Source organism: Sporothrix schenckii (genome assembly GCF_000961545.1).
Source record: "Sporothrix schenckii 1099-18 chromosome Unknown Cont44, whole genome shotgun sequence".
NCBI lineage: Eukaryota > Fungi > Ascomycota > Sordariomycetes > Ophiostomatales > Ophiostomataceae > Sporothrix > Sporothrix schenckii.
This window is the reverse complement of record NW_015971145.1, coordinates 397758-413925: the sequence shown is the minus strand read 5'-3', so window position 1 is coordinate 413925 and position 16168 is coordinate 397758. Positions and strand designations below refer to the sequence as shown.

The 16168-nt window shown below is 54.6% G+C and overlaps 4 protein-coding genes and 1 non-coding gene across 5 annotated transcripts; 2 read left to right on the top strand and 3 right to left on the bottom strand.

The window, feature by feature from the left end:
* Window positions 1-6934, top strand: SPSK_08266 (nacht domain containing protein; the record flags this gene model as incomplete). The annotated part of the gene is made up of 3 exons (XM_016734871.1): window positions 1-885; window positions 954-1563; window positions 1626-6934. 3 exons carry the CDS (start codon window positions 1-3, stop codon window positions 6932-6934), a joined length of 6804 nt encoding a protein of 2267 aa, XP_016586870.1.
* Window positions 6935-7462: 528 nt separating this feature from the next.
* Window positions 7463-7554, bottom strand: SPSK_11247. The gene has a single exon. It is a non-coding gene; the product is annotated as a tRNA-Asn (tRNA).
* A 393-nt stretch (window positions 7555-7947) lies between these two features.
* SPSK_10087 (uncharacterized protein) lies at window positions 7948-8274 on the top strand (the record flags this gene model as incomplete). The annotated part of the gene is made up of 1 exon (XM_016736644.1): window positions 7948-8274. One exon carries the CDS (start codon window positions 7948-7950, stop codon window positions 8272-8274), a length of 327 nt encoding a protein of 108 aa, XP_016586869.1.
* A 696-nt stretch (window positions 8275-8970) lies between these two features.
* Window positions 8971-11436, bottom strand: SPSK_08608 (opt peptide transporter; the record flags this gene model as incomplete). Its single annotated transcript, XM_016735200.1, has 2 exons — window positions 8971-10326; window positions 10390-11436. The coding sequence occupies 2 exons, from the start codon at window positions 11434-11436 to the stop codon at window positions 8971-8973; spliced, it is 2403 nt and encodes an 800-aa protein (XP_016586868.1).
* Window positions 11437-13303: 1867 nt separating this feature from the next.
* On the bottom strand, window positions 13304-13714 carry SPSK_10008 (uncharacterized protein; the record flags this gene model as incomplete). The annotated part of the gene is made up of 1 exon (XM_016736571.1): window positions 13304-13714. The coding sequence occupies one exon, from the start codon at window positions 13712-13714 to the stop codon at window positions 13304-13306; it is 411 nt and encodes a 136-aa protein (XP_016586867.1).
* Between the last annotated feature and the right edge of the window lie 2454 nt (window positions 13715-16168).

Below are 16168 nucleotides of genomic sequence, written 5' to 3'. Positions count from 1 at the left end.
ATGGGCTCTTCGATGGCTAACCAAACTGCAGAAATTAGGAACAAACGGCGCTCAACGGCCTCATCTTCATCTGTCGAGGCCTCATCCCTTCAAGACGTTCAGGTCGCGGGTGCAGCATCTCCTTCGAAATCCGTCAATTCAAAGGTCTCTTCAGTCTCTCTTTCCAACGTTTCAGAGCCTCCCATCTTTCTAGAATTTACTCAGCCATATAACCAAGCCGCTCCAACGCTGCTTGAGAAAGCTTCTGACAGAAAACAGAACACCCAAGAGGATCCGGTCCCTGACACGGAAGACATCACACCCCGCTCTGTGCGTCACACATGCATTGAAATTGCCCAGCCTGAAAAAAACACGATGACGGCGGTACCTATTGGCATCACGAAGACTCTGCCCCAGTTGGCTGTCAAGGGCTCCCAGGCTTCCGTCGTAAAGGATGACAGCCGTGTGGTTGTGAGTGAGTTTCCCGTCGACGAGGACTCTACTGCCTTTGAAGACAAGGCGCTTTCTCGCATGGACACGGCTGCTACGACCACGACCGAGGTGGCATCTCTCACCCCCGTGACACGCACGACTACTAATGGTAGCTCGCACCCCGAGTCGCGTGTGGCCGAGGTTGTCCACTACGTCAAGGGTTTGTTCTCCAAACTCGGCGACTACGAGGTTAATATGCTGCGCCAGGCCGACCTGGAGACGTATTTGCAGTACATTGCCGACGAGCGCCTCATCCACATGCCGCGCAAGGGCAGTGACTGGGATCGTGTTCTTCGCACGGCTCAGTTCTTTGGCCTTCAAATCTGGCGTTTTGGCGAGAAGGTCGGCAAATTTGCACCTGAGAGCCGCGCGGCGGCCGGCTCTGCTCTCGCCAGTTGCCACCTGCTTCTTGAAGTATGATAGAACATAAACCACCACGAAGTCATTCCTAGTCTTCTGTTTCTAACTCGTCTCAAATCCAGATCGGACATTCTCAAGCAGCTGCCCTCCTCCCTGCATTCATGACTCTTTACGAACTTGGCTTGCTTGTCTCCCAGATTACTCAAATCCCTGGTATCTTCGATTCTACCAAGGAGATCAAGGCCTCCATCAGCAAGCTCTACAGCGAGCTGGTCGGCTTGGCAGGCAGCATTTCCGTGCACTACAGAAACCACATTTTTAATCTCGGTCAGCAGCACCAGTCGGTTACGCTCAACCTCAACGATCTCTTTGGTGGGGACATTGACTCTATCTGGGCCAGCAAGACGGCTCTGTATGATCGGATCTGGTTGCAGAGCCTCGGCAAGAAACAGTATGCCCTATCTCTCTCCGATCTCCGCCACCGGCTCAACCCGGAGTCGGAGGCGTTCCGGCATGCGCTGTACGCCGAACTGGCCGAGGATCTGGAGCGCGCTGAAGACACGTGCGAGTGGATTAAGAGCGACCTGGTTGAGTATCTGCAGTCGAAAGAAAAGATTCTCGCCGTCACTGGTGCCCCGGGATCTGGGAAGACAGTTCTTGCAGATTGGATTGAAGAGCGTCTCCAGCGGCCACTCAACAACGCCACGTACAGTGTCCTGCTGTACACATTCCGTGAGTCGTTGCCAAAATCCCGTTCCAGCCTTGCACAACCGAACGAGACTAACAGTTTCCAGCTTCAGATGACACTGAAGATGCGGCGGTCATGTCGTTTCTGAAGGGCGTCCTCTTCCAGCTGCTCGAACGGAGCGTCGGCAACGTGCAACTTTACGAGACCCTCGTGACGGCACTTGTCAACGAGGAAACACATACCCGGGCCCATGGAGGCAACCACAAGCACTCAGACTTTGAGCTTGCACTGTGGAAGGCGCTGCATATCGGCCTCAACACGTTTAAGAAGAGTGACGAGCCGATTGTGCTTCTCATCGACGGATTTGAGCAGGCCGCAGGCGGCGCCCCCTCTGCCATTGCTGCATTCTTCAAGCTGCTGCAGGACTATGTGTTCTCTGTCAAGAACGTTCGCACCATCACATTCTCTCGTTACGAGCACAAACTTAGCAGCGGCATTCGTCATGTCGCCCTTTCCGAACAGGATGTAGCACACGACATCCGAAGCTTCTTGCGCCAGACGTTCTCGCGATCCGTGCTCTTCATGGAACTACCTCCAGCTCAGCGCGAGAAGATCATCGATGGTTTGTCGGCCAAGTCCAAGGGCGTTTTCCTCTGGGCTCGTCTTGCTGGCAACTTCTTGCTTACGTACCACGGATCTGCCATCACACCTGACTACCACGGGTATCACAAGCACGACCACAAGCACGACCGCAATACAGCCGCTGGGTTCGTGACAGCTTCTGAATCCATCAGTGCAGACGTTGATGACGTGCTCCTTGCAATGGAATCGAAGCTCGATCTCAAGGGCGACCACCAGCTCCGTGACTTGCTCTCCTTCCTGCTTGTGTCAGATGCACCACTCGAGACGGACGACCTCTCTGCTATTTTGGCCGTCGACGTTCACAACAAGACTATCCACAAGCCTGTTAGCATTGGTCAGCTCGTCGCGCGGACCGTTCCTGACCTCGTCCTCGTTCGCGACGGACGCGTGCGCTTCAAGAGCAACATCATTCGCGCCCACCTGCACAAGCAGCTTGGCAAGTCGCTTCCTGCCGTGAAGGAGGCCCACCATCAGCTCACGTTGCGTCTTCTTCTCTACACCAAGCTGTCGGTGCACTCCAGCCTGTTCAACGACCCCACGATTGACGTGATTGATGAGGCAACTGTGCAGCGTCTCTTCCAAAACCATCGTCTGCTGTCCTTCGTCATGTCCCACTGGATGTACCATTTCCGCGCCTCGTCCCAGTACCTCCACGGCAGTGGCCATGACCTGGCCCTGTCCAAAGATTTCAAGGCTGTCTTTCCCGATTCCGTCGTCTTTGCGCTGCTCGAGCGTCACGCATGGGCATCGACAACGGACCTCGTGGCTCGCCTCACCCTGACTCTGCGGATCCGGGAGGCTATTTTTACCGAGAAGCATATTTGTGTGCTGCAGAGTTTGATTGTTCTCGGTCATGTCCACCGCCATCACTCGCACGCCGTGGACAGCTCACGCTACTTTTACCGCGCTGCCATTCTTGGTCAACAGGTGCTCTCGCGCTTCAGTGCCCTTGTCGTCGCTTGCACCGACCTTTTCCTCCTGATTACGGAGTCGATCAAGTTCACCACGCGCACGGAAATTGTCTCGTACCGGGAGACCCTCATTCGCTACAAGATTGAAGTCTCAAATGAGCGCTTTGGCTCCCACAGCAAGGCGGTACTTGAGTGGTACGAAAAGCTGGCTGCCCTCTACGTGTCCATCAAGGAGGAGGACATGGTCGTCATCATCTACCGCGAGATTTACGAGATCATTGTCGCTCGCGATGGCAAGGGTTCCCAGGAGGCTTCCAAGTTTAAGAAGTTCTTTGGCGGCTTGGATGTCACCCTCAGCGACGGCGAGGAGAAGAAGCCAGTCGACGGCTACGGCAAACTTCTTCTGGAGACGGCCGAGGACCTCGAGGTCACCGATGTCCTGCTGTATATCTCCATCATGCTGCGCGTGGCTTTGTCCTACGAGGCGGATAAGAAGTGGCACTGGGCTGAGCGCATCTACATCAGCTTGTGGCGCAAGGTGTCCGTCTTGTCCCGCACGGTCGTGACTACCGACGTGCATACGGCAAAGATCAAGGTGGCCATGGCGTACATTACGTACTTGCGCTCCGTCAAGCGTGTCGAGGAGGCGTCGAACATCCTCATAGTCCTGTGGACCGAGTACGAGAACTATAATTTCGAGACGCAGGAGCTGGTCCTTTACCTGCGCGAGATTGGTGTGTTGTTCCGCGTCTTTGGCATGACGGCCATCGCCGGCCACATCTTCGGCAAGGTCTGGGGCTGGTTCAAAAAACATGGCAAGGACAATGACGCCGAGGCAGGCAAGACCATTGTGCTCATTACCGAAGCGGTCAAGGAGATCACAACGACGACCGCCACGAGGAAGACAACGGCGACGACCACGACAGAGACGACTGAGACCGTCGTTCGTGACATTTACGTGACACACTACGAACGCTGCCGCAATACTGGGGTGGACAAGACCTTTTTCGCGGCGACTCTGTCTCTCATCGACATTCTCATTGCCGCCGGGGAGTGGGATGAATCGGAGGTGATCATTCGTCAGTCGCTTGAGATCAGTTGGAAAGCCATCCTCACGGCTAGTGCCAAGATGACGCTCTCAGAGCACTTCATCAAAGAGTCCGTCATCTTGGCAAAGCGTCTCGCAGTCTGCCACAAACACCAACATCAATTCGACTTGGCGGAGCAGATCTACCTGCGGATCTACTATGCTGCTCTCGGCTCTCTCACGTTTGATGACGAGCTGTTCCTTGAGGCGTTGGCTGGCCTTATTGGGTTCTACGAGGAGTACCACCGCCACGACAAGGTCATTGAGATTTATGTGGAACTGGTCGACAAGTACCGCAAGAAGTGCGGCGCCGCGCACCGTCTGACCATCCAGGCCCTTTACAAGCTGGCTGCGCAATATGAGATTCTTGGCCGCAAGGAGGCGTACGCCTGCTATATTGAGATCGTGACGACCCTCAACAAAGGCCTCAAGCACTGTCACCAGGATGCCTTCAAGGCCGCCGTCATTCTTGTTTCCTTCTACCACATCGAGAAGCGCTGGGCGGAGCTGCAGACCATTTGCGCCGTACTCTGGGAGACGTTTGTGCATCACCGTCATGAGCACTCGTATGCGTTTACGGAGGATGTTGTTGTTCTGATCTACGAGAAGTACATGTACACGCTTGAGTACCATGCCAAGGTCGACATCCAGATCCTCTACGAGATATCCATCAAGTACCGCGAGACGGTGACCAAGGTCTTTGGTGCTTCAGCACACATTTTCCTTCTTGCACAGCTCTCCCTCGCCCACATTTGTGAGCGCTCTGAAAAGCACCAGCACGAGGCGGTCACCATCTACGAGGAGATCATCACGAAGACAAAGTCGACCAAGACCACGACCGCGGTCGAGACCGAGACATCCATCAAGACTGTGACCAAGCGTCTGTCGACACTGTACACGACCATCATCCGCACGGGCGGCAAGGGCAGCAAGTCTGGTGGCCCTGGAAAGGATGTGGGCATCAGCATCGACCGTGCAATTGTGCTCTCTCTCGAGGCCTTTGCACTCTACAAGATTGAGTTCGGCATCTGGCATGCGAAGACGCTGGCGGTTCTCTCGGATATTGTCTTCCTGCACCAAAAGGCCAACACCAAGGAGTCGCACAGCAAGATCGTCCAAATCTTGCAAACGACTGTCATTGAGATCCTGACCACCCTCACAGTCTCTGCCCAGTTGTTCGAAGCGGCGACCACTCTGGCCTCCATTTACATCAAAGCTGGCCTGGTCGGGCAGGCTGAGTCGCTGCTGCACCAGTTGCGCTACCTCCTGGTCTTTGGCGAGGTCCTTCCTGCCGGCATTTCGGTCAAACTGGAGTTCAAGCTGAACCACAAGGTCAACAGCCGTGTCGTGTTCCTCTTTGTGGCGGCATTTGAGCGTCATATCCGTGGCCACAACCAAAAACAAACGGGGCCCGCCATTACGTTCTCAGAACTCCTGTCATCGCTCCTGTACGAGGTCCTTCTTTACGAGGACTACCGCGCCATTGTTGACAGCAAGGATGTCCGCATCGAGGAGATTCTCTTGTCGGGTGCTCGGCTTCGCGGCTTCTGGGCCGAGGAGGCTCGATCGGAGCTTCTGGTCGTCCTCGACACACGGCTTTTCCCTCTCTTCAAGGCTCGGTACGCCGACTATGCCAAAGTCACCTCGAACCAGCACACGGGGCTCTTCTACCTTGCTCTTCTCGCCGAACTGAACCGCGATAAGGCCGATGCCAGCTACGCTGTACTGTCCTGCCGCGCTGGCAACCACAAGGTCGGCGAACTGCTCGAGGCGGCCCTATTTGAAAGTGCACTCGAGGTCGCTCGCTTTGCCTTTGCCTTTGCGTCCAAGCAAGGCTTCTACAAGAGCAACGGCGCACGCATTGCATACGGCTACAAGCTGGCAGAGCTGCTGGCCGGCATTGATGTCCGGGCACCCCCCGCCGATACGCCCCTGCGTGCGAGTCTCTTGTCGCTCTCCCGCGAGGTAACCGCCGGTGTCTTTGCCGTGCTGGCCGAGGAGAAGATCGACCTGGCCACACTCGAAGTGGCCGACGTCACTGGTCTGGTGCGACTCCTGGGTGCCCAGGGCGACTTCGCACGCCTGGAGACACTGCTGCTGCACCTGTGGCAGTCGCGCGAGGTCCGCCGCAGCTGGAAGCCGGCGACAGTCATGTCCATTGGCTTCGCCCTAGTGCACGCCTACGCCGGCCAGAAGCAGCATAAGCTGGACCGCGCCATTGACCTCGCCGATGTGCTCTGGTTCAATCTGGTGCGCAGCCGTGGCTGGCTCGACCGCGACGCCGTCGCCGCCGGCCAGCTGCTTGCCAGCCTGTATTTTGAGGCGGGCCGTGCCGCCGACGCCATGAAGGTCTACGAGCGCGTGCTGCACCAGATTGAGGCGGCGGCCGGCAAGAAGGGCGGAGGTGCCCTCGCAGCCATTACCAACGGCAAGCTGGGCGGTGCAGCTTCGGCGGTTGCTGGCGCCGCCGGCCACACCGAGGACGCCGAGGGCAATACCGCGCTGCTGGGCCTCCACGCCCGCCAGCACCTGAACCTGTTGGTGGCGGCTCATGCTCGCCTCGGCCGCTGGGTCAAGCCCAAGAAGGAGTACCACGATCTGTACGAGCACCTGCGTGACAGTCTCGGGCTCAGGGCCCAGCTCCCGGCCACATTTGACAAGTGGGCGGCGACGGCGGCCAATGCCGCGACGGACAAGTCAGCGCTGCCCGGTGGATATGTGGCGCCCAAGGACTGGACCATTTCGGCGGGTGAGACGTTGGCCCGCGCAGGCTGATTTATTTTGAGAAGTCGAGTGTGTTATGGAGGTGGGACGGACCTCTTTTGATCGGTGGATTTCTCTCTCATTTGTTTTCATTCTCTTCGTGGTTTTGAAATTTCTATCGACGTCTTCTATCTGGTATTTGTTAGTGCTCTGTTTGGTACGTTTAATTTGTCAGTTGTCAGCAATAAATGATTAGCAGTAAATTGAGAAGCATTGTGATTAAGTCGTTATTCTTACCTATATCATAGCTTATTGTTCTTGGGAACCCTGCGTAAACTGCAACGAAAGACGAGAGGGAGGACACTAATTTTACTACTGAGTATATTGAATCAGTATTAGGAGAAAACTGGTATAGAGGTTAGTTAAGAATATAAAAAAAATAAAAAAATAGTTAAGCATACTGAAAAAGTAAAGAAAACTAATAAATAAGAAGCTTATTAAACGAATGCAAAGGAACAAACTAAGAATCGTTTTTTAGTCGCGAGGACCAAATGCAGTCGACGGACGGAGAACGAGTAGAAGACAAAACGAAACGAGGTCCTCCCTCGGGTGGGCTCGAACCACCAACCTTTAGATAGACTATCATGAGATCGATAACAGTCTAACGCGCTAGCCAATTGCGCCACGAGGGAATCTGTGTATGAAGATTTCGCAAATCTTAATCACGTCCAAGTACGCGGGTGATGTCGTGTGGGAGAAGGTTCCAAATCCGCGTCCTTGTAGCAGCCAAAATGGCTTAGATAGGGGAAGTCGGGGGAACACGGCTGTCATGGTAGGATGTCGCCAAGATAAGTGCCAGGATAGAGCGTTGCAAGACAGTGGCTGCCAAGCACGGTCTAGCACAGCATTGCGTTAGCAAGAGACGACCGGCGTAGGACAATGGAGGATTGTATAAAGCGTGGCGTATCAGATTGACAATGTTTGATCATTGTGTTGCTAGCTGTCTGCCACTGTAAGGTTCCCAGCAAAATCTCGATCCGCTGTTGCCATCCATTAGCGACGCATCCATATCTGACACGTCGAACATGCACGCCACCTCGAAGCTGCTGGCCCGTCACGCGCTGTGGAAGCTGGCGGACGTCGTGCCAGCCAACCGCGTCATCCTTAGTATGGTTGAGCCGGCGAACATCAAGGGTACGGATCTGCATCGCGAGCGTCCGGGCGGCGTACGGTTCTTTGTGAGCCTTTTAGAGGCGGCGTCCGCGCGGTCGGTCGAGGTGGACGCCACTACGAATGTGGACGCGGCCGTGGTCAAAGGGTCAGAGTCGCACGGCTATATTTCTGGAAACTGGGAGCTTAAACCGTACGTCGTCCAACTGGTGTTTGAAAACGTTTTGAGCGTCTATTGCTAACCAACCAGAAATGCACGGTTTGAGTACACATCCGATGGCAAAACCGATGGAGAGCTTGTGGCAGGAGACGTTGGCCGAGTTCCGTTTTGCCAAAGTCGAACAGATTTTGAAGTCGCTGTAGGAGACGGACGTGTGGGTAGAAAAAAGAAAAGAAGCAAAATGGACAACAAAACCTTTCGTTTACCCCTGAATAAACGTGCCTGCTCCATTTGTGTCTGTCCATTGAAAATGGAAGGCACGCGCTGGAAGCGTCACGTGCACAACACAGCAGGAGGACAAACAAAATGGTAAACACCTCACGACATCTACAGCGACAGGGTGAAGGAGGTCAAGCAAAGCAAGACTTTGTACTTGTATGACACGCTGACCAAACTTGACAGTTCACAGTGGCATCGCATGCGAGCCGTTCGAAACCGCAACGTTCAAGAATCTCAGAGGGACATACGCCCACGAGTCCACGATGCACTGTTGTAACGGCAGAAGCATACAATTTGATTCTGAGAGATGGTGTGTATTACTAAATTGATCAATGAGTGGGACTATTACAAAGATTGGCTGTCAACTGCAGCCTGTACCGCCAACGGCCCCCTTGTTTGGTATACGTGTGCCCGGCACACAAGCTTTCCACGCGATGGTTTCTGGCAAGAGTGATAATCAACACAAGAGGGAATGGAAAAAAGACAAGCGACAGTTAATTTAGCTGTCCGGCACCGGACACAAGTCGTAGTAGCCGTCGGCGTTGTTGCCCCACCAGGTCGGGAAGACGACGGTCTTGCCGCCGGCGCCGAAGACGGCAAATGACAGGATAAAGAGGACCATGAGGACGGCGCCGTCCCAGGCACCGGTGACCATGTACATATAGTTCTTGAAGACGCGCGGGTAGTGGTTGCGCAGGTAGTACTGGCAGAAAAAGCCGGCGCCGAGCATGCTCCAGATGACGCAGGTCTGCGACTGGTTGTAGGGGATGAAGCCGGCGTACTGGATGAACTGGGGCAGGTTAATGGTGGCGAGGTTGAAGCCGCGGATGGTGGGCTTGGCGCGCCACAGTGCCCAGTGCACGACCACGAGGGCGGCGCCAATGGCCAGGCCGGCGGGGACGAGCTGGTAGATGGTGCCGGCCTTGTAGATGTATTTCGCCAGCGCCCACGAGGCGGCGTTGGTGTTGTACGACTGGATGGTGGCGCCGCTCCAGGCGGCGCTGCCGTTGCCGCTGATGAGCAGCTCGCGGTTGCCGGTGATGATGCCCACCAGGACGCCATAGGACACGAAGCCGCCGAGCACGGTGCCGTAGATTTGGGTCAAGAACATGGTCTTGGGCGGGATCTTGAGGTACTCGCCGAGCTTGAGGTCGTTGCTGAGGTTGACCGTGTTGGCAATCATGACGTGCGACCAGGCGGCAAAGTACATGTTGCCAATGGGCCGCTCGGGCACGGCCAGACCGGCAATCATTTTCGACAGGTTGTTGGTGGCGATGCCGTTGCCGTAGCGGGCATAAAGGAGCGTGCTGAACGGCGCGAAGAAGGCGCCCACAATCAGCGACAGGATGTACGCCCAGACGGGCAGTGTGATGTTCTCCTTGGTCACAACGATGATGCCGAGCACAAAGCTGACTACGAGGACCGTTCCGTACCACCAGAACGGCACCTCCTTGTAGTGCTTCTCCATGTGGGCGTGGTGTGGGTCGGTCGGCGTCTTGGCCTTGGAGTCCTTGTAGGCCTTGATGGTGTCGCCGCCCCAAAACAGAATGCAGTGGGCGGCCAGCGCGCCGATGGCGGCGTTGGCAATGAAGAGGGCGTAGGCGAAAGTGGCGGCCAGGCGCGGCGGGCCGTACTTTTGAAACGCCTCGTGGTTGAGCACGCCCTTGGTAAAGACCTTGGACACGGGGTAGGCGGAGCCGTCTTCGGACCGCAGCGTCGTGGACATGAAGGGGAAGGACTTGGCGTTCCAGCCGTTGCCGTAGTAGATGCCGATCATGACGACGTAGCAGACCAAAAAGCCGGTGGCCATGTGGGCCTGCAGGACAAGAGGCAGCGAGGTGCTGTACGATTGAATCTGAACGGAGTTAGTATGAGGGTAAGGAGGACGACAGGGACAGGCGGTTGAACGGGGCCTTACGTATTGCCAGTCAAAGGAAAAGCTAAAGAGACCGAGGCCTTCGTTGTTGAGCGAGCCGCCAAAGATGCTGGTGAGGATGGCGGCCTTGTTGCCGGTCGCCTTCATGGCGGCCAGGCACGGAATCGAGATGCTGTTGAGCCACGGCCAAATGTACGCCGGCAAGAATTCGTAGAGGGTCATGGTCCCAAACGCGATCCAGAAGGCGCGCAGCGGGCCGCTGCTGGTAACCTTTTGCCAGTGCAAGCCCTGCAGCGTCTTGACCGTAGGAAGCGTGCCCCAGTAGACGGACTCGACATGCCACACGGCAATGGGCCGCAGAAGGCCGGCCAGGCCGTAGCCAAAGAGACCAACGGAAATGGTGGCCAGGATGATGGTGGCGGCCGAGATGGGTAGATCGTAAAACAGGTCCTGGGCGGCGAAGACGAGAGTGATGGCCGAGCCGTTGGCGGCCGACGTCGCGGTAATGGAGCACACGGCATGCTCCTTGAGCCGCCAGGGGCCCGGGTTGATGAAGTTGATGATGCGGATGCGCAGCGGGGGCTTTTCGTTGGGATCCGCGCCCTCTGGGCGGGACGCGCGCCACTTGTCCAGCTGGTGGTCGCCCCGCGGCAAAAAGGCAGCCCACGCGTTGCCGAGGAAGTAGGCGATGAGCACGACGAAAGTGCCGGTAACCGTGGCCGCCGTGGCCTTGAAGTTGTAGATTTGGTTGACAACGGCCTGGAAGGCCGACAGGATGGTGGCCAGCAACAAGCTGCGGAAGGTAATAGACGGGTCAAAGTCGTCGCGGAGGGGGAGCAGGTGGGTGGCGGCATCGGCGCCGGAGATAATCCGGGTGTCGTCGTCGTACGTGCCGTCGGCGTTGGCGAGGTCCTCGATGGAATCGGAGCCCGAGTCGCCGCTGACGACGCCCTTCTCGTTGGCGGCGTCGTGGTTGTGCGATCCGTGGCTGGGGACTTCGGTGATGACACCGCCTACGGTCTTCTTCTCTGCGGGAGACACGTCCGGGCCACTGCCCGTGTCGGGCGTCGGTCCATCGTTGTGGGCCATTGGGACCGGCAAGGGGTGGTGACAGTCAAATGAAGAACGTCAAAGGATGGTAAAATGAAAAATAAAAACAGTGTGACTGATGCCTTCACTGATACATGAGTGTGCTCTTCAGGATGTCGTGCAAACTGAATAATATGCTCATTTATCCTGTCTGTACACGTGTGACTGTAAATGGGAATGAAACATGAAACAACGTATCCGTGTACCGACGATCACTTGGGATAGACACGGGCGCGAGCCGAAGACTTTATATGTTGGGCTACCCGTGGATGCAGCATGGTCTGAGTGGCATGCACTGTCTGCGTGATCTGCGTGGAAAGACATGGGAGGACTTGGGAGGACTTGGGAGGACTTGGGAGGACATGGGCTGCAATGTCGTGATTGACGTGGGTGGGTTCTCGGGTCTCACAGGTCCCGTTTTTGCCTCTGACTTTCCTTGTTGGCGCCTTCCATTTCCAGATAGCTCTCGTGTTGCTGGAGTATTTCGGGTCGTTCTTTGGCCCGGGTGTCGTTCCACTATGCAAGTACGCCTTGTCGAGCTATCGTGTCGACATTCTATCGGTCCGCGTCCCTGGGACAGCCGTTTTCACGTTTGATCCAGTAGCATCTGAAAAAGAAAACGAAGCGTTCCGCCGTGTTTGTTCATCCCCACAATGTAGCCCTCTCGCCCTGTACAAATTAAGCAGTGGGCTGGCGAGTCCATGTACGTTGCCTGTATTTCGTACGGCGTATGTTGTACTCTGTAAAGCGGTGTACCCTGAGCGCTAGTTTCTTTGCCTGTCCCTTAGTAAAGTCCCTTCTTTGGTAGCGACGGCTCACATGCAAGGACGCTCGTTGCAACCGCCGCTTGCTATCTCTCGCGTTGTTCGTCTTCACTCGCCGTCCGTTCACATCCTTTTCATCTGCAGCCCGTTGATCCTCCCCGTGCCCGCGTTATGCCGTGGCGCAAGCACTGCTGTGCCCAAGATACGATACCATGGTACTATGGATGGCGACCTGTGCCCCCAAGACAGACACCTTGTGTGGCATGCTGTATCAATGCTGCCTTCTTCTGACTTGATACGTTCCAGTGCCAGTGTGCAGCAGAGCCGACCGTGCGTTGTAGCGGCCTTTCTGCCCATTTTTGTCCTTTTTTGGCACGCTTGACCTTTGTGTTGCAGCAGAGGCTAGCGGGGCGTTGTAAAGCCAAATTTCCATTCACAAGGCACAGGGATCGGCAGCACGGGGTGAAACAGAGATTAGCATGAGTCGTTCGCCTGTCCGTGAACCCGCGTCGTGCCGATGTGCTGTAGAGCACAAAAATACCATCTCTATAAGGCCTCGTCCTATTGGAGCGTAGCCTTTGTCTTCCCTTTGCGATTTTGCCAGAATAGGGTAAATACTGTGTGTAGATGAAATAAGGTAAAATGAAAACTAGTGCCAAAAGTGGAGAAAGCGGCCCTTTGATTGCCGCGTGCCAAATCGCCTCACAAGTCATGTCGAGTAAATCGTACACCGTGCGGCCAACGTGGTTGGGGGTAAAGGTGGTGGTAAGGTGGTGGTGGTGGGTGGTGGTTGGAGCCATATGCTTCGACCAAAGAGCGAGTCCTAGCGGCCGGAACAGCCTTGGCCGCGGAAAGATTCGTCGAGGATCGCACGTACCGCGGACACGTCTCCACTCTCGCCGCTTGGTCTGGTTTGCCTTCTTTTCTTCGTGTCTCGCATCCCTGCATCCCTCCACACGACGCCGCTGCTGCCAGCTGCCAGCTGCCTCTTTGGGCACGTCCCGCCGCTGCAGGCAATGTTGTTTACTGGGGCCTGGCCGATACGCCTTATCGCGCTACAATGGCGATATCACGCAAGCTACGTTTTGTTTGGCTGGATTTCCTCACCTCTCCTTATTTCGCCGTCCTTTTCGACCGGGCCGCACCATTTCGTGCGACACCAAAAATCTCATCTCCGTCTTCAGCTGTTTCTCAATGTTTGACGTGGATACGCCTTTGTGTGTTTGTAATTTTTTGTTTCCATCATTTTCCCGCGTGGTTTGCTCCGTTCTCTGCGACACATCGCCATGTTCTTCGCCGGTTGGGACACGGAAACGCGCTCCGGCCTGGACCGGCCAAAGTGGGCTGCTCTTGCCATTTGGGGGCTTGTGCCTCCTGCCCACTTTCTTGCACGCAATCGCGACCTTGGTCCCAAAAAGGAAGGTAGGATGGTCACAACGAGCAGCGTTCAAAATGATTTTCGTATCGGCATCTTGCCCTTGTTCGCATTTCTCTTTCTGACCATTCTCGTGCATCGTCTCAACTGTCTTTTTCTTGCCCGAGCTTCCTTGCCGACACGTCGGACGCGATGCCACCGCCCCTCGTGTTGTCTTGCGTCGATTAGTAGAGTTTGACAAATACGAAGTATGTGCATCACGCGGTGTCCGTCGATGCAGCAGCAGTGATCGGAATGGCTGTCACCACACGGCTCTACGAGTCTACGAATAAGCTGCACACGCACATGAATCTGGCCGCTCTCATAAAGTATGTACGATGTAATCTGCCCCTGCCGCTCCCCAGCTGTTTTCCGACCCTTTTTCCACCGTGAATGATCGCAGCCATGCTGCAGAGCCAAGCATTTCACTAGCACGGAGCACAGACAAGAAGCTTGTTTTCGGTTCTAATTTTGTGGTTGGCATCCTCTCCGTTGGTCTGGTAAAGCTTTACATGCCACTTGCCCGCTTGGAGCTTGGCGCCCTTCGTACTTTGCGCATCCCCACTCCCTTTTTAAGCCAACCCATCTCCAGCTGCATCGACCTTCTCTCTTGGGCTCAATCTCACCTTTTCTCAGTGGCGCAACCTCAAACCACATGATGTGATTACTAGTGATGCATTCGGCGTCTGTTTATTTTGCGTCTCTGTGTGTGTGTGTCTCTCTCTCTCTAAGCGACCCTTCTCGCGCCCACAACCCATCATTTCTACATCGTCCCGAACACCGTGAACATCCACTATGTTCATCGTTATGTTGACAAGCCCCCACAAGGTGCTAGAACGTGTTCACCATATGGCCTTGCATTGCCTGAATCCACTCACACGCGTACCGAGGGATACGCTTCTGGTACAACGTACATGAAAATACTCATCACAAAAGTCTTGCGTGCTAGGTGAGAAAAACAAATGCAAGATGGCGACACACGAGACAGACAGGGACCGGCGAATGACTCAAATTCGCCCCGGATGAGCAGGAAGCATGCAAACGGGCTGTCTCACTGCGGTGACATTGCACGGCTGTCGGCACTAACAGGTGGTGAATGTACGATTTACTGTCTTTGCAATAGCATTTTTCTGTTACTTCCTGCCGAGACCTTAGCCCGGACGCCACACTTAATTTCTACCACCAGGTACGCATGAATTAGAGGGCACACCAGAACAGTCGGTGCTTCATCTGATCTAGCTTTCACGGCCTACAATATATACCAGAAACCTTCTTTTTCTTCCGAAGGAACGGACTCGAAGGCAATTTTTTGAGCTGATGCTTTGCTCCGCTGATTTGCAAACAAAGTGTACCGACAGTGCAGCGCCGGAGAAAATGCTGCCGAATGCTGTAACTCGCATGGGTCACAGTGGGTGTATTAGATGACCGCAGGGCCTCAATTATATGACGCCTAGCCAAATCGAATGGCATTCGAAGAGCAAAGAGAGGGGTCATCCGGCATTTCGCAGTGATGGTGCACCGACCGTGTTTTATTGGCCGGATGATTATGCATCAAAGTGCAATGCATGACTGCTATTTCTTGGGGGCCGTGATGGCCATAATAACTAGTATCATTATAGATAGCAAAATTCGGTAGGTGCTATGAGGCCCTTTTAAATGTGTGATCAAAATACGATGCGCAGGGAGGGACGCCACTGCGGCTGATCACGTTGGCAGCCACAGTTTACCAAAAGCCAAAAGAAAACGGGAAATTGAGAGGACAAACCATATTAGTGGAAACGTGAACTTCACCAAAGACACTCTAAAGAGTTGTTGGAATTGGAAGCTGCCAAAGAATCGTGAAACGGGAAAAAGTAGAGGACTCAGTTTTTCATACGATGCTGATGCAGCAGTAAGGGCCGTCCCGTGAATTTAACGCATCAAGCTGTTGTGATCCTGACCACCACACCTTGCGGCTTATTGTGGATCAAAACGCGGGGAAAGTACACCGAAATTAGAGTGTGTTAATGTTATAATAAGAATATTATGCCTAGTTGGAAATAAGGAACGTCCCGATTGATCGGTTTCTAGGACCGCTGCCGGAAGGTAACGCAGATCTGGTTGATCGGCTTCAAATCCTTTGGGGATCCGGGACATCGGCGTGGTGGGTGTGAGTGAAACAGGAAACGAGATGGCGATGATGACTGACCGCATATATGATTCATGTCAATTGTTGTGCATGGACTGTTGCAATAGTCAGCTTTGTTGGAGAATTTGCATTGTGCACGGTGGTGCATCGACTGTTCAAGGCAGTTCACGTAAGATCGGGCCAACTCCTCCCGTGGTGGCTGACTTGAAAAAAGAAATATGAAAGGACCGTCTTCCTACACTAGCTTCGCAAAATCGGAAGCGGCCCCTCATTATATCTTATTCGAATAATGTCAAAGCTTCCTCGTAGAAGGGGAAGAAAAATCACCAATGGAACACGAGACAGATAACCGGAATCCCATGATTCTCAATATTGCATGAACGCGGAAGCGACACGACATTTACCCAAATCACTACAACCAAGAAG